Source organism: Felis catus, chromosome E2 (assembly GCF_018350175.1).
Source record: "Felis catus isolate Fca126 chromosome E2, F.catus_Fca126_mat1.0, whole genome shotgun sequence".
NCBI classification, from domain to species: domain Eukaryota; kingdom Metazoa; phylum Chordata; class Mammalia; order Carnivora; family Felidae; genus Felis; species Felis catus.
The window spans coordinates 12,862,338-12,879,571 of record NC_058382.1 but is presented as its reverse complement, the minus strand read 5'-3'; the positions used below and the strand labels follow the sequence as shown (position 1 = coordinate 12,879,571).

General features: G+C 56.5%; 2 protein-coding genes across 6 annotated transcripts; both read right to left on the bottom strand.

Annotated features, from left to right (window-relative positions):
- Window positions 1-747: 747 nt before the first annotated feature.
- Window positions 748-4,420, bottom strand: CD79A (CD79a molecule). Its single transcript, XM_023245568.2, has 5 exons — window positions 4,264-4,420; window positions 2,370-2,693; window positions 2,001-2,119; window positions 1,337-1,405; window positions 748-1,208 (listed from the first exon to the last, which is right to left on the bottom strand). The coding sequence occupies exons 1-5, from the start codon at window positions 4,340-4,342 to the stop codon at window positions 1,089-1,091; spliced, it is 711 nt and encodes a 236-aa protein (XP_023101336.1). The 5' UTR covers window positions 4,343-4,420; the 3' UTR covers window positions 748-1,088.
- Window positions 4,421-8,313: 3,893 nt separating this feature from the next.
- On the bottom strand, window positions 8,314-16,694 carry RPS19 (ribosomal protein S19). 5 transcript variants are annotated; one of them, XM_019819472.3, is made up of 6 exons: window positions 16,604-16,694; window positions 16,062-16,132; window positions 15,671-15,771; window positions 9,914-10,169; window positions 9,330-9,384; window positions 8,314-8,559 (listed from the first exon to the last, which is right to left on the bottom strand). In XM_019819472.3, the coding sequence occupies exons 2-6, from the start codon at window positions 16,130-16,132 to the stop codon at window positions 8,539-8,541; spliced, it is 504 nt and encodes a 167-aa protein (XP_019675031.1). In that variant the 5' UTR covers window positions 16,604-16,694; the 3' UTR covers window positions 8,314-8,538. The 5 variants fall into 5 exon arrangements, with proteins under 5 accessions (XP_019675031.1, XP_019675030.1, XP_003997801.1 ...); XM_019819471.3 differs by having other exon boundaries at window positions 8,314-8,376; window positions 16,604-16,693; XM_003997752.6 differs by having other exon boundaries at window positions 8,314-8,376; window positions 9,914-10,097; window positions 16,604-16,692.
- Between the last annotated feature and the right edge of the window lie 540 nt (window positions 16,695-17,234).

Below are 17,234 nucleotides of genomic sequence, written 5' to 3'. Positions count from 1 at the left end.
CTCTGTCACTTCTCCCTCGGAGCCCTTCTCTTCCCACCTCCGGGTCTCTGTATCTCTCTGCATCGCCACCTCAGTCATTTCCCCCACTGTTGCTTTCCTTAGAGTCTCGGGGGTCAGCCTCTCCGGGTCCATTTTTTCATGGACCCTTCTTTCCTTTCTCTCTCTCCCTGCTTTCCCTCTGCCTCTCCCTGATTCCCTGTCCACTCCTTGTTTTTCTCTTCACTTGCTCTCTCTCCATCACTATCTCTCTGTGTCTCGGCCTGTCTCTCCTCTCCCAGAAACCCTGTGTCCCTCTGCTTCTGTCATTCACACCCCCCCCCGCCCCCCCGGGGCTCCCAGCATCCCCAAGTCAGAGCCACAGATTACAAATCCCCCTGCTTGGACTCCACTGCCAGAGAACAGGTACGGCCTGGCTGTGATCAGAGTCCGAGTCTGGTACCGGCCCCACCAGACAGGCCCCTGTGTTTGTGAGACTTAAATAGGCAGAAATGAATATGGTCACCTGGCTCCTTCCTGTGTCTCTTCCCTGCTCTGGGATGTAGCCTGGGCAAGATGCTCCCCCAGACACTTCCTGTTTCTCTCACCTGGCAGCCAAGGCTGGCTACCTGGTCCCAGGTGTGGACAATGGGTAGGGGCTGGGGTCCTAGGATCCTGGGTCTGAGGAAGGAGGAGGCCAGAGGCCTGGACTCCTGGGTCCCACCAGAGGAGGGGGGCATCCCCATGAGATCCATGACTCCTGCCAAGGTCTGCAGTTGGGAAGGATTTATTATCACTAAGTGGCCATGACAGAGCAGGGAGGGGGAGGTGACACTAACGAGGCTCTACAATCAGCTCCCCTGGAGGCAGCGATTAAGGGCTCATTACCCGCTGGGTGTAGGGGGAGGCTGGGCCGGGCAGCGGCAGCGGGAGAACTGAATTGGGGTGTGGGGAGGGGATGAGGACAGTCGAGAGGGAAGAAGAGTGGATGCCCCCAAGGGGGAAGTTGAGTCAGGACACTCCCAGGGAAGATTTTGTGAAAAGAGAACAGGAAGGGGTGGGGTGGGGGGCACAGGGGCTGGCACCACAGCTGGTTGGCGCAGCCCTCAGGGTCAAGGCTTCTCCAGCTGGACGTCCCCGTCTCCGATGTGGAGGCTGCCCACATCCTGGTAGGTGCCCTGGAGGCCCCGGGAGATGTCCTCGTACATGGAGCAGTCATCAAGGTTCAGGCCCTGGGGTGGACACATGGTGGCGGCCTCAGCGCCCTGATGGCCGAGCCCCTGCCCCCGGATGACCCTAGGGAGGACCCCACGAGAACCCCCAGGCGCCTGCCCCTAACTTGTCCCCACCCACCACTCACCTCATAAAGGTTTTCGTCTTCATAGTCATCCTGGACGTCCACCCCGAACTTCAAATTCTGCCATCGTTTCTGGGGGTGGGGGTGGATAATTGGGAGCCTCAGTGAGGGGGGTTGTGGGAGAATGTTTTCAGACCCTCCTGGATGCCAGGAGGGGGTAAGGGGCATGCCAAAACCACATAGCGGGGGAGTGGCAGGTGTCCCTGGGTCCAAGCCAGTGTCCCAGCTGTCTCCACTGTCCTTCCACAAATAACAGCAATCACAGTAAATGGCAGTGGCTGCCCGTGGCCTCAAGAGGGGCTGGTGCAGGTCAGAGGCCCCTGGGGGAACACACAGCCCCCATCTTCCCTGGAGGGAGGGCCACTGCACTCCCCGTTGGGGGTGGGGGTAGAGTGAGACACCATGACTGGGGGGGGGTGGCGGGGAGAGGGAGGTACACCTGAGGAGGTGGTGGGGGGAGGGGGGGTTGAGAATGTCCTGGGGTAGGGAGGTTGAGGACAGCCCTGAGGGGAGACTGAGGCAAGATACCCCTCTTGGCCCCCGCACTCTTTAAACTCCTGTCATGGTACTAATTCATTTACCCCCTCAGCACTGTGAGGGTGCTGTCAGTCTCCCATTTTAGCAGGTGACCTCAGACTCAGAGGGCCCTGGTCCCCAGGGGGCTCACCCTGAACAGCAGCAGTGTCCCAGGTACCACAGCACAGAACAGCAGGATGATGCCCTCGGCCGTGATGATGTTGTTCTTGGTGCCCTCTCCCATGTCCAGGAAAGGTCTGGAGAGTGGCTCTGTGAGGAGGGGTGCTGCTCAGAGCGCTGCTGCCCCCTGCCCCCACACCCCTGGCCTCCCAGCCCCGCCACCCCCCCCCTGCAACGCCAGACCACTGAAGCCCCCATTCCACAGATGAAGAGATCTGGCAGTGCGGGCCAGGATATGCCCATGGTGGGGGCACTGGCTCTGTCCCCCACCTCCCAGGCAGGGTGGCAGCGGTGGGGGGGGAGGGGAGACCCCCAGAGCCCAGCCAGGGCTGCCACTCACCGCGCACGCGGAGGTAGGTGCCGCAGGACTGCCGGAAGTTGAGGACTTTGCTGTTGGGGCCTTTCTCCTCCACCTGGCACCTGTACATGCCCATGTGGCTCTTGTTCACGGTGCTGATGGTCAGCTCGCCGTTGGGGCCTTCGCCGTGGCTCCAGAATATATCGGGCCACGTGGCATTGCCTTGGAGGACACGCCACCACGTGATGTTGAGGGTGCTGTCCGGCCCGCTGCCGTTGTGCAGACACTGGAGGTGGACGGTGTCCCCCAGGCTCACGGTCACTGATGGTGGGCCCCCATCCACCCACAGGGCCTGGCAGCCGGGGCCTGCGAAGAGGCGGAGGAGTCAGGGACTGTGGATGGGGACACAGGCTCCAGCCCCGGCCCCTGCGGGCAGCTGCCTGTGTGTGTGTGTGTGTGTGTGTGTGTGTGTGTGTGTGTGTGTCATGGGGCTTGAGGACACTCCAGCAGGGTGGGGGTGGGGTGGGGTGGGAAGAGGGCACACGGTGTTGTCATTGGAGTAAGGCTGCGGGTTAGAGTGAATACGCTTGCTGGGGGACTGAGGCTGTACCTAGGGCAGCGGAGGGAGGGCACACCTGTGAACGATGAGGACACCCTGGGGGAGGAGGGGAGGACACACCCCTGCAGGTCCCCACTCACTCCTCCAGCACTCCCTCTTGCCCCCCTCCCCATGCTCTGTGCTTTGGCCCCACTGAATTCACTGGCATTTGGATATTTGGTTCCCTAGTGGCAGAGATGCCCTTGCCCAGGCAGCTCCCTCCAGAATCAGTTTGGGCATCACCTCCTCCTGAAGGCCCTCCTGGTCCTCCTTCCACCAGCCCCCCAGCCCTGCCCCGCCCCTGCCACTTTATCTTGTGTAATCTTCACAAAACCCTCAGAGGTAGGTTCTCTCATCCCAGTTTACAGGTGGGACAGCTGAGGCCCGGGGAGGGCAAATCTGTTGCCTGGCATCATCAGGGCAGGGAGGGGGAGTGGCTGGGGTTTTTAAAGCCTGAGCCTCCCGGGCCTCTTCCTGCCAGTCTTTGGGCCTGCCTTGCCCTGCACCCTCACGCCCACCCATTATTCTCTGTAACTTTCCTGTGTCAACCTTGAGGTTCAGGAGCGAGTTCAGTTGATGGCTGGGCTGGGGATTAGGGTAGGGACTCAGCACGGTGGTTGTCAAAAGGAAGCCAGGGGCGGCCTCAGCTCCCGGCCCCACGGGCCAGCCCACAGCTGTCTTCTGAAGGGAGGAGGTGGGAGGTGAGGAAGAGAGGAGGGGGAAGAGGGGGGGAAAGAGGCAGCCACCTCAGGGTCATAGGCTACAGTCTCCAGCCCGGCTCCCAGTGTAACCTGGGTGGTCACAGCCCCACCAGCTGGCATTGCCGGGGTGGGGGGGGGCAGTACAGCTGGGAGGACAGTGTCAACGAGGAACCCCTCCCCTAGCATTGAAAAGGGGCTCCCAGCCCATCGGGGGTGACAGAGACTCAAGGCAGAGAAGGAGAAAGCTGTTTCTCCCCCCTGAAGCTGAGCCCTACCCCCAAGTGCTCTTCCTGCCCCCAGCTCTGGAGCTCAGTCAAGGGCGACCTTAGTTCCTTATTTTGACCTGTGGGGGAGATGAGGGGGTGGGGAAGTCATCTCGCGCCCCTGTCTCCTTCCATGTGGCCGCGGACGGCCCTTCAACTTCGCCGAGCCCCCTCCGGCCTCCCCTCGGACCTGCGGCCTACTTGGGACAGTCAAGCAGACAGATGCAGTTTCTTTAGGGGCCTTCCCAGCACTGCCCCCCCCCACCTTGCCGGTTCCTCTCCCCCCACTCCTAGTGCCCTTCTCTCTGCCCGAGCCCTCTCTCCAGCCTCCAGTCCTCCCCTGGCCCCCCAGCACCAGCCTGTTAGCCACGTACCCAGACCAACAGCGGAGATTAGGAAGAGGAGAAAGATAGTAGCACACGGCACTTGGGGGACTCCGGGACCCCCAGGCATCTCTCCCGGTGGGTTGGTTAGTCTGGGCTGCAGCAGTCCTGGGGTACCAGATTCCACCTCACTGGCCCCAAGCCCCGCCCCACTTCCTGCCCAGCCCCGCCGGAGATGGGCTCCAATGGCCCCACTGCTGGGCCCTTCGGCTGTGGGCCCAGGGGCAGCCCCTGCCGGTGTGCTTCAGGCCCCGAGTGGAGAGAAACCGCTCCCTGCACCTGTGGCCGCAATTCCCCCGAGGGGAGGCTGCTGGGTTGGGGAAAGAGACCAGTTCACAGCCTGGCTCGGCCACCGGCCAGCCCTGGGAAGGAAGCCTGAGGGAGTCAGAGTTTGAGGTGCCTGCTGCGTGCAGGCGGTCTGTCCTGTCGGGGTGGTGGTTCTGAGCCCGGTCTCCGTTCAGTCACTGGCCTTAGGCAAAGCTGAGCCTCTCTCTGAGCCTCCACGTCTTCACCTCTTGAGGTTGGAATCCAGGATTTAAAGGGGCTGTGCATGCACAGCTCTGAACATAGGGCCTAGCCCATAGCAGGTGCTCAGTAGATGTTGGTTGCTCTTAATGTTCATGAAAATAAATGGGGGCAGGCTGATCGGCTCTACGACTAGGTGGTGGCTTTCTAAGCCTTGGCATTAAAAGCAAAAAAAATTTTTTTAATGGTTATTTATTTTTGAGACAGAGAGTCAGAGCTCGAGCAGGGGAGAGGCAGAGAGAGAGGGAGGCACAGAATATGAAGCAGGCTCCAGGCTCTGAGCTGTCAGCACAGAGCCCGACGCGGGGCTCGAACCCACAAACTACAAGATAATGACCTGAGCTGAAGTCGGATGCTTAACCAACTGAGCCAGCCAGGTGGCCCCTGGGCCTTGGCGTTTAAAACAGTTTTTTTTTTTAAAAGTAATCTCTACATTCAACTTGATGGGGCTCGAACTCACAACCCTGAGATCAAGAGTTGCATGCTCTATTGACAGAGCCAGCCGACAGCCCCAGCCTTGGCGTTTTTAATCTCAGCAACGAGAACAAGAAAATCTCCCTGCTGTTGTGAGATGAGCTGATGTCCCCAGCACCCAAGGAGTTAGAGCCATGATGGGCTCTCGACATGAGTCAGCCTCCCCACAAGTAGGTAAGGTAGGTCACCCCCCCCCCCATTTTACAGAGGAGAAAACTGAGGCCCAGAGAGGAGATGCCATCATTTACCCAGTGTAGTACAATTTGGGAGTAGTGGAGCAGAGATTCAAAGTCACTTATGTGGGCCCACATACCTTTGAGCATCATTTTAGGTCACGTGGAAGGAAAATGAGGTCTGAGGAGCGGGGGCGGGGAATTACAGGAGGTTGCTGAGATGTTTGTGAGCCGTTAGGGGACAGTCACACACGCACCTAAGGAGACACATAGGGAAAACATTTATTGCAGGGAGATTTTTGGTAGCAGAGGCTGGGAAACAGAAAGCCCATTTACAGGAGAATGGGACGCATACAGTGTGGTGTAGGCAGCTGGTAGAGTAATACTCAGCAGGAGAAAAGGCAGAGCTCTGCTTGTCAACACGGCTGCGTCTCAGAAATGACAACGTGTAGCATGAAACAGTTGACTTGTTTTCAAAAGGCGAAGCAACACTGGGTGCTGTTAGGGACACGTGCATCTGTAGTCAATTAGGGAACCCATGCAGGTGAGTGACACCCAGTTCCTGAGAGGGGGTTCCCTTTGGGGCAAGCGAGGAGGGCTGTGACCTCAGAGGGCTGGTACAGAGGCTTTGTCTGTCCCAGTTTTAGGTCTTGTGTTACTTCTTAAGCTGGGTAGGAGGTACGTGGGTCTTTCTTACACTAATAGGTATACTGTTTTGATTGCTTGAAGCATTTCATAACTTATAAATGAAAATGGAATTGTCACCCACACAGAGCATGGGCCTCCGGAGTTCATGTTTGAATCTCAGTTCTGTTTCAATCTCAGCTCTGCCAACTGACTGGTGGTCTGAACCTCAGTTTCTTCTCCTGTAATCACCCCGCTTGTCCCCCTTGTGAGGCTACAAGAATACTACAGTGAGCTTATCACAGTTCCTAGGACACAGTTCCGCTTCTCTGGCCTGGGGCCCTCCCCCTTCCCTCCAGGGACCCAGGTGTTCTGCTGTGACCCTCCCTGTGTAGCAGGTCACCAGCCTCTCTCTGCTTTAGCTCCTCCTTATGATCCTCGCCCCCCCCCCGCCCCCCCTCAAGAAACCTGGGCAGACGCTGCAGCCCTATAATTCACCTCCTGCATCTGCTGAGGCAGTTTCCAGGCCCTCGACTGCCCCCCAGCGGCTGGAAAGGCGCAGCTGCTGGATTGCAGGCCTTTGAGGCCGAACTGGACTGTTTGGGCACGTCCACACCCCGCTTACCTCGTTGCCCCATTTCCTGTACTTCTGAGGCGGGCAATGCACCGTAGTGGCTGGAGCCCAGCTGCCCGGGTTCAAATTCCAGCTTTGCCACCCCCCTATAGTACATAGGCAAATTACCCACCCTGCGACTCTCACTAGATCTAAAATGTGGGGGCTTTTGGGCACCTTCAGCAGGTTGCCTTGTGTGTTAGGTGATACAAAGTGCCTTTGCATGTGGTAGGCTGTTTATTCAGTACAAGTCTTCCAGCACTTTTTTTTTTTAAACGTTTATTATTGAAAGACAGAGAGACAGAGCGTGAGCAGAGGAGGGACAGAGAGAGAGGGAGACACAGAATCTGAAACAGGCTCCAGGCCCTGAGCGGTCAGCACAGAGCCCTCAAACTCACAGACCGTGAGATCATGACCTGAGCTGAAATCAGACGCTTAACTGAGCCCCCCAGGCACCCCCAGCACTGACTTCTAAGCTGGGAGGGAGGCCAGCTTCATTTCCCACCCGGTGAGGGACTCTGCTTTGCTGTTCTCTGGTAACTGGTTGTCTGCTTGGTGTGATGTTCTGAGCCATGGCACAATCTACCTATATGGTACCTCCCTAGATCCCTCGAGAATAAGAAACTAAGTTGGGGCACCGGGGTGGCTCAGTCTGTTGGGCGTCCGACTTCAACTCAGGTCATGAACTTGTGGCCTGTGAGTTGGAGCCCGCATTGGGCTCTGTGTTGACAGCTTGGAGCCTGCTTCTAATGGTCTCCCTCTCTCTGCCCCTTCCCCATTTGCACTGTCTCTTCCAAAGCCAGCTCAGGCTCAGCATCTTAGCACTCCCCAGGTAGGAGGTGGGTTTGGTCCCACGGGGGCCACTTTTCCAGGCTGTTTTCTGGGGCCTGGCACATACCCACTTGGTGCCCTTCGTATCCCCTGCCCCTACCAGGGGCCCAATCATAGGCAGGCTCCTGCCCCATTCTTGCCTGAGAGCCAATCACCTTGTAGGACTGAAGAGGCAGTGCCCCTCTACCTCTGCTCAGGTGCCTCTAGCACCTCTCCACTAGGAGGATGGTGGGTGTGGGTGGGAAAGGGCACTGGGTCCCAACTCTGGGGCAGGTACGACCAACTCCAGAAGGGCCCAAGGCAATAGATCTCTAGAGAGCAAAGGTTCAGGCAGGGTCAGTGGTGTGTTTGCCAACAAATGGTGCACACCAAGTCACCTTGGTCTGGAGGCACTCAAGGAGTCACCAGGAATGAAGGCCGGCTGCCCCAGCCCTGCTTTGTTGCAGGAAGGGACAGAATGCAGTCTCTGTAGCCCAGGCCCCAGCTGGGGCCACTGCCTGAAAGCCACTCCTTTTCAGTTTCTCATCTTACTGAGAATTGCAAAGGCAGGATGTGGGGGAGGTGCAAGGGCCTCTAGTCCTGGCCCCACCCAACCACCAGTCCAGCTAGGGCACCAGGCCCACCAGGGGTGGAACTGCTTGAACCGGGAAGGCTGGGCCTTAGGCTTTAGTGGCTGTTGGTATCACAGTCACTAGGGATCCCTACTCCCCCTCTTTCACGAGGAAAGGGAAGCTCAATGCGCCTCCCTTGTGCCCCCAAAGGGAAGAGCAACAGCAGCCAATCAAGAGACTCGGACCAGGATTACGAATGAGGCAATTTATTAACCCAGCATTTGTTCTAATGCTTCTTGTTGGCAGCTGCCACCTGTGGGAAAAGACGGGAGAGTAATTAAGATCGGCCGTGGGGTCTGTGTTCCGGCGCTTTGGAGCAGCTACCCCCCCACCCGAGGGATGCCAGGCACCTGGATTTGTGGTCTGACAGGTGTTCATCCAATCTAATCCTTACAGCCTCGGGCATTTCCCCATTTTACAGAAGTGTCAACGGGGACTAAAAGAAAGGGAGTGGCGGGGCAGGATTCCAACACCTGCCCACTGCTCTGATATCCACACTGTCTATGCCCTGCCCTGCGCAGAAAAGATCACCGACTCCTTCCAGGCAACCCCCGGACTCCCAGGGGGCTGACACCTTCTACTCTTTTTTGACACTTGACTAAGTGATTGAGCCCTCCAAGGCTCCTAGGAGACCTGAGTCAATGACACAGAAAGAAAAAACCCAACAATGGGTTCATGCCTGGCCCTGGGGGCTCCCACTGCTGTAGCCCACTGAGCCCTCACCACTACCCTATGGAGGCTGGCAAGAGCAGACCATTCTACAGATGGGACCAGCTCCAGGCGAACAGACTCTGCCCCAAGGTGTCCAGCCAGTCAGGGATCTGGATGGAGACCCTTGTTCTGAGCTGGCTTGCCTCCCCCACTCTCTCCACAGCCATCCCGGCTGATGTCAGTGAGCATGAAGAATGAGGAAACACTGCAGCTAGAGTCCTGAGAAGACTGACTGGGCAAAGGGGAGTTGTGTGCAGAAACCTGTCCTGCACGAGAAACAATTCCAACTGCACGCCAGGCCTGGGGTCCCGACACCCACATTTCTAACCAGCTCTAGCAGGAAGTCAGTCAGAAACGTTCTTTCTCCTGCCCCTGACCCCACCAGCCTGGGCTGTGCCCTCTAGGGTAGGAAATTCTGACCTGACAAATCCCAGGCTCTGGAAACGCCCAGGCAGTGACTAAGAGACCCAGTCCCGGCCCACACCCAGACCTCACCTGTCCGGCGATTCTGTCCAGATCTCTCTGTCCCTGAGGTGTCAGTTTGCGTCCCCTGTGGGAGAAGGGTCATGCAGCCCCCCATGAGTGAAGGCTCTCAACCATGTCACTGCCAGGCCCACCCTGGATGTAAGCCAGGCTTCCCAAGAAGGCACCTGGCCATGGGACCACATGACACCAGCCAAGTCCCACTGAGGGCCCCAGTCAGCTGCATTCTAACGAGCTGGGGGCAGGAGTGGGAGCCCCCTGGGAGCTGCCAGGGTGTCGTTTGTGCAAGCATTAGATCAAAAGCCCCGAAAAATCAATTGGGAAAAGTTAACGAGCAGGCTAATGAAAGCGGACAGTCGCTAAATTACCTTCCTGGAGCTTGGGGTAGTCAGCCAGAGAGGTCGGGGTGAGGCCCCTCACTGTTCACTTTTCTGCAGAATCCCCTGCCCGCCTGAGGGGCAGGTGCAGACGGCAGGACAGACCTGGCACCTCTCCACACGGGGGAAGGATGGCTCTAGACAACTTCATTACAGGTGATCTGACCCCAAGTCTCCTCCATCACCCCTGTCCCAGCCATTCCCCCCAACCCCGCTTACCCATCTTGGTCCTTTTCCACCATTTTCAGCCCCTCTAGGGCTTGGAGGACCCTGCGGGCCACGCTCTTGGAGCCTCTGCTAAAGTGGCTGGGCATGACCCCATTTCTCTGACGTCCTCCGTAGATCTTGGTCATGGAGCCGACTCCAGCGCCGCCCCGGAGGTACAGGTGCCGTGCTGTGGAAGCTGGGTGGGGTGCGCGTGAGATGTGAGGATCCTTCTCAAGCAAAGTAGAGTCCTCTCTACAGCTGAAGCAGGCTGAGGGAAGGGCCTCGCTCAAGGTCACACACATGAACTGTGTGTGTAGCAGCTAATTCCTCCCATTGTATAGCCCGGAAAACTGAGAATACACAGACTGAGGACTGGGCCCCCACCCCAGCTATCCCACAGCCAAGCTGCCCGACACCCCGGGCCCAGCTGAGGAGACTGGACGGCCTGCCACAGCTGAGATGCCGTGAGCCTGGGCCAGGGTCCTACGGGCAGAGCCTGGCAAGTGCTTAAGCCGTGACTTTCCACCTCCAGACCCAGGCCTGAGGGGCAGGAGTACGAGCAGGGATATGTCGCCACCTGAGCGCAGCTCCCTAAGCCCCTTGGCCCTGGAGAACTCAGGGTCAGAGCCGACACCCCATGCAGTGACGTTCCCAACCCTGAACGGGCATCACCCCTTCCACAACCACAGGATTCTTATCCGGCTTGGATAAGTCCCCCGTCCCTCACTTTCTGTTCAACAGGGCCATTTGCCCACCAGGCCCCGTGCCATCTGCTTTTCATGCTCCCCCATGAGGCAGTAAGATGGCCTTACGACCTGGCCTGATGGTGTGTGGCCTCGGTAAGTCACCCACCCTCACCTGAGAGCTGCACGGGTGTCCAGTGCTATTCTCCTTCACAGAAAAGCAAACAGGCTCCAGAAGGTACTCACTGGCCTCATGTCACATAGCACGGAGGGACAGACTGTTCTGGCTTTCTATCTCAGAGGGCCACTGAAATTTGAGGGAACTAGGGCTTGAGATGCAAGGACTCCAGGTCATTCCAGGGCTGCCAGCGATCAGTACATAATGGTTTTGCCCAAGTGACTACTTTTAGTCCCTACAGATCAGAGGGCAAAATCAGGATTCCTTCCTCCAGTAACTACTTACTCCTAACAACCAGGTGCCAGGCCACATCCATGACCTTGTGGGGTTCTGAGCTGGGGGTGGGTGGAACTTACCACCTCAAGTGGGCTACTCCTCCCAAAGAAGTTCTTCCACACCACTTGTCCCCACCCAGACCCCTCCTGCCCTGTAAGATGGTCTTCAGATACAGTCATGGGCTTCTGGGGGCCCCGGCATGGCTGAAACCCTCACCACCTTTATCAGGACCACTGTACCACCTCTCCCTGGTTTCACTGCTTCCAGCTTTTGCTCACTTTAAAACTGTTCTTCGGGGCGCCTGGGTGGCGCAGTCGGTTAAGCGTCCGACTTCAGCCAGGTCACGATCTCGTGGTCCGTGAGTTCGAGCCCCGCGTCGGGCTCTGGGCTGATGGCTCGGAGCCTGGAGCCTGTTTCCGATTCTGTGTCTCCCTCTCTCTCTGCCCCTCCCCTGTTCATGCTGTCTCTCTCTGTCCCAAAAATAAATAAAAAACGTTGAAAAAATAAAACTGTTCTCCTTGGAGGGCGCCTGGGTGGCTCAGTCAGTTGAGCATCTGACTTCGGCTCAGGTCATGATCTCACAGCCTGTGAGTTCGAGCCCCGCATCGGGCTCTGTGCTGACAGCTCAGAGCCTGGAGGCTGCTTCGGATTCTGTGTCTCCCTCTCTTTGCCCCTCCCCCACTCATGCTCTCGTATGCTCTCTCAAAAATAAACAAACATTAAAAAAATTTTTTTTTGAACAGTTCTCCTTGGTTCTTCCTACCTCCACACCACCTCCAGGATCAAAACTCCCCTTCCAGTGATATCACTGGAAAAGTCCAGACTTCCAGACCAGCTCACGTGCCCAACAGCTACCACCATTCCTCCTGTGCCTGTGCCAAGCCATGCTTTGGCCTGGGTGGAGATGTGCTCTCCCACCTGGGCACTACCCAGGGCTGAGGAAAGCAGAATAGCCTCAGGAAGGGGTCAGTGGAATACTCCCAAGCACACAGATGCCCAGGAGAAGCCTGGTCAGGCTAGGACCAATGCTCAGCCTAGTCCCAATCCGGTCTCTGTATAGAAAGAGATGGCCAACCCCTGAGCTGTCTGGCAACACAGGGTGTGAATCCCAACACTGCTCCTCTCAGCCCAGTCCACCCCCTATTTGGGCGGTCTGGGCCTGGGCCACGGAACTCAAGGGGAAGCCTACTCAAATCCTGAGGACTGAGTGGCAGAGAATAAGCTCCAGTAAAGTCCAACTATTAGTTTCTTCAAGGAGGAGGTGAAGGGGCTGCTGTAAATTTTTCCTTAAGCTGCAAAAAACTAGCTGGTGTGGTGTCAGATAGAGGGTACCCCCCACCCCAGTTCTTGGTAATTATTTTCCTGACCTATTAAAAGGGAAAGAATATTAATGCTACAAGTCGGAAAGCATTACAGTCAAAATAACAGAATTCTACAAAATAATTGGCCTTTTCTCACCCCACCCTGCTGAGACCCAGGCCCCAACCTTCTGAAGTGGAGCTGTAATACCACAAATCAGGTCATCCTAGATGCTGCTTAGGAGGTGACAGCAAGCCAGGTGTGGTCACAAATGGCTTCTCAAGTCCCTCTAAGACTTTCTGTTCCTCTTGGAAATCCTGCCCCAAGTGTCCAGGAGTCACTCCCCACCTCAAAGTATAAAGGAGGGACCAGTGGCATCCTCCCACCCAAGGGGCCACCAGGCGGAGAGGGTCACAACGCTCTTGAACACCTGGTATACCAAAGTTTCACAAATGTCTTTGCAGCGCAGCATCTTTTTTTTTTTTTTAAGTTTATTTATATTGTGGGGGCAGGGGAGGAAGAGAGGGAGAGGGAGAGGGGGAAGAGAGAGAGAGAGAGAGGGAGGGAGGGAGGGAGGGAGGGAGAGAGGGAAAGAGGGAGGGAGAGAGAGAGAGGGGGAGAGGGAGAGAGAGAGAGGGGGAGAGGGAGAGAGAGAGAGGGGGAGAGAGAGAGAGAGAGAGAGAGAGAGAGAGAGAGAGAGAGAGAGAGAGAGAGAAAGAAAGAGAATCCCAGGCAGGCTCTGCACTGTCAGCATACAGGGCCTAACTAACTGTGAGAACATGACCTGAGCTGAAGTTGGATGCTCAACTGAGCCACCCAGGTGCCCCTACAGCTCAGCATCTTAATAACTGTTCTTTGCCAAGCTTCTAAGGAAAGAATCCGGACATTGTCACCCCTTAACTTGTTCCTGCAATGTCTCCAAGGCCTTGATCTTTCCAATAACAGCATATGTGACTGCCCAGCCCTATGCACTGATCAGAGAAGACCAGGTCCCATCCACAATGATTTCATTTGAGACATTCAGATGTCCCAATTCAGGAGTCACTCACTGCTGGACAAGACACAATGGATTCCCACCTCCCTCCCAAGCAAGACCTTCTGACAATAAAGAAACCAGGGGGCTTGTCCAAGGCCACACGGCAACACCCCCTCCCCTCACAAAGCCCTACAGTGGTCTTTCCTTGACATCACAATGCAGGGAAGGAGAAAATGCAAATACAGCACAGACTCGGGTCTGCCAAGCTTGGAGTCAGTGTGTCATGCTCTCCTAGGGTCACTTCACCTGTCTGTACCTGTTTCCTCTTTGGTAATTGAGTATCTCCAGTGACTTGCCCAAAGTATGAGCTAACCCCAACTAGGTGGGAGCACTCTAGGCCGGTAAACTTCTCCAGTAAAGGGTCAGAATAAATATTTTTGGCTTTGGAGGCCACCAGTCCGTCACAATTGCAACTCTGCCTCTGGTGTACATGGAAATAAATGGGCGTGGCAGTGTCCCAACAAAAATGTGCACAACAGACCTTGGTCTAGAATCACTATGCTATGCCACTAAGGCAGCTGGGGAAATGAGGTCAAAAAGGGAGTTTGGGAAACCTTGAGTAAGGGAGATCAGGATGGCAGGTAGAGGATGCATACTCCGTGTGAGTTGTCAGAGAAGGGGCCAGGAAACAGTCTAAGGCTCATCTAGGTGTACTGCCCAGGGTGGTCTCGATCTCATTTCACATTAGTCTCTCCCCCTCTACAAAAATACAAGCAGCATAAAACAGAAAACCACCAGTACTATCTGGGAAGTTTTCAACAGGGCAGATTAAACAAAATATGTAGATTTACCTGACCACATAGGAAAAACCAGTAGACTTTCTCCTCATCTTAGATCCAAAGCTGCCTTGACCAACTGATTCTTGGGGCGTTGCCAAAGAACATTCAGGATCAGGCAGCCTTGCTTCCCAAGATGGGTGGATGGGGTGGTGGTCTCATCCAGGCCCCATCACTAATGTGTGCCTGGGGAAATCAAGCCAGTTTCCCTTCCCCAGCCCTTTTTTCTTCCTAAAAGCACAGTGGGGATCCCCGCTATATGCTACCCACCCTACCCACCTGTGAGTTGACCTTTTAATCCTCAGGGGTCTGAGGCTGTGGCCAAGTCATGTTGGCCTCTGCCCGTCCAGGGTCTGAAACAGAGTGGACCTAATGGACATCTGATGCACAAGGGCAACACCAATCTACAAAATACATCATATTCCAAAGTGCCAAAGGGACTTGGTACCAAGGCCAACTCTTCTCAAAGTCACCCTGAAGCTTTCTTTATTTCTAAACTGTGCTTCCCACCTACTTCCCGTCTGGAGACAGTCTTTGGCCAGGATGGAGCCCCTAGGTCAGAGATTGAAGGTTAAAAGATTGCAGAAGCTGAGGGTCCTTAATGAAGGCCTGTGCAGAGGTTGCTGCCTTGAACAACCTAGCACTGACCACCCCTCCATCCCTAAGTTAGGCCTTCATGGAGTGACAGCCGGGAGAAACTTGAAATGTCAAGGACAGGTGAAAATTAGCACTGTGCCGTTGGGCACTACATTGAAGTCACTCCCTCCAACTTATCACTGGTAGACTAATAAGAGAGGGGACTGGCAAATGGTTACAGGGTGATCATAAGGCTTTGTTTTGGGTACTTGGGACTTACCAAGATTTAGAGCAAGGAGTGACCCGGCCAGATCCCAACCACTTAAAAGAAATGGTCTCTCTAAAGAGACAAGGAGAAAACCAACCTATGGATCTGAACGATAAAAATGGGACACCTGGCGTTTCTTGAAGGACTACTCTGCCACAGGGGTATTGTACAGGTTTTAACTGTCATAAGCTCATTTGATTCCCACTACAATCCTGCGTTAACAATCGTTAGCCTCGTTTCAGAGAGGACACAAAGAGGAACAGGCAGATGGAGGCCACACAGTTAAGTGGCAGAGAGAAATCTGAACTGGGGAGAGTCTTGACTCCACGAACATGGAAGAGTCAGTAAACGCTTTCCTCTAAAACAAACTACCTCTAAGTAAACTATGAACATTCACTTGACACTGGGTTTCCCTAGAGTTTCAGAGGAAGCCACAGGTCCTCACATCAACCGCTTACAAACGAAAACGGACTCAGAAAATGAAGTTACTGAGCGTCACACAAGCACGTAGCGATAGTCTAGTGCTTCTCTCACGCTGTAGATCAACTACAACTTAAAGAGTTTCTCTCCTCTTGCAATCTTGGGAGAGCTCACAGAGAGAACAGGCAGGTATGGTTTGTGCCAGGGGTCACCCAGCACCCCCCCCCCCCAATTACCCAGAGGTCCCGGTTCCTCACCAGCTCGTGTGTAGAACCAGTTCTCATCGTAGGGAGCAAGCTCTTTATGCTTGGCCAGCTTGACAGTGTCCACCCATTCAGGGACTTTCAGCTTCCCAGACCTGGGACCAACGGTGAGAAAGTGACGATCCAGGAGTCTCCCCAAACTCCAGCCCCCAAATCCCCTCTGCTCAACCCAAAAAGTATAGGTTACCAGGAGCTCCACGTGTCCCAGAATATAAAAAAACCAGAAACGCGGCCACAACCCAAACCCAGGCCTCAGGCAGAAAAGCAGACTCCACACGGAGACCTCACACGAGCCTCCCGGTACCCGAGAAGAGAAACAACGTCCGCGGAGGAGTCAGGCAAAGACCACAGCCCCCATCCACCGAGCCCGAGGCCCCACACTCACTTTTTGAGGAAGGCTGCCAGAGCTCTGACGAACTCCTGCTGGTTCACGTCTTTTACAGTAACTCCAGGCATCTACGAGAAAAAGAGCAAGCGTGTGAACTTGGCACTGGTGGAGACGGCTGACAGGGGCCAGGGCCTTGCCCCCACGCGACCGCAGCCGCCGCACTCCCGTTCCTTCCCGAGGCCCTACTTCAGATATGGGCCCTAAAGGCCCCGGCGCCTGTGGGTGCTAGACTTCGCCGCCGCTCACGGTCTCTGCGCGTCGCACGAGCACGGCCTGGCGCCGTGGTGGAGACGCTAGGTGACCCCAGCCCCTGATTCTGGGGACCCCCTCCTTGCATCCCCGCCGCCCGCCTGGCCCAGTCTCGGTCCCCGGACCTCGCAAACCGGGCATGTCCGGGCCTGCCGCTCGCACGTGGCTGCGGCTCCAGGGGGCGGGGCGGCCCCACACGGTCTCCCCGGGGGCCCCAGGCACGCACTCCCGACTGGGGAGACGGGCCCCTGACGCCCCGCGCCCAGCCCGAGCAGGAGCGCCCGTCTTACCGTGCGGCCTCCGCGCTGCCAGCCAGGGGAAAGGGAGCAACGGGGTTTCCCGGGCGCACAAGTCGGGAGTCGGGTATCGCGAGAAGTGCGAGCTCTCGCGAGAGCGAGGCCAGAAGAGCCGCCCCGCCTCTCTGAGGGCGAGTGCGGCTTCGAGCTGGGAGGGCGTGTGGTGTGGAGGCGGGCACGCAAAGGGGAAAGCCTAGGGGGCGGGGGTGGAGGCCTGGGTCCTGCCCGCCCTTTCTTCTCTCGGAGTGTAATCGAGCGCCCGTCCTGAGCTGTGGGGTGGGACGGCTTCGTTTGCGTCGATCGCGGCGGAAGAAACAGCGGCGGAGGAGACTGTGGCGGCGGAAGTTGGGCATTTGGATGGGCAGGAAAGGGGGACGACCCCCTTTGTGGGTGGAAGTGGCTTTTCGGGCCGGAAGTGGGGGGTAGTAAGGGCGGAACGGTGATGGGGAACCCTGCGGTAGTGCAAAGAGGAAATGTGTTAGATCACCAGTCCTCGCGAGAGCAGAAGGAGCCGCACCACCCTTCTTAGGGCGGAAACTGCTTCATCACGGCCCAGGCGACCGCAGTGGGAAGGAGGAACTACCGGCGGGGAGATCAGGGCAGGGACAAAGAGGTGGAGGCGGGA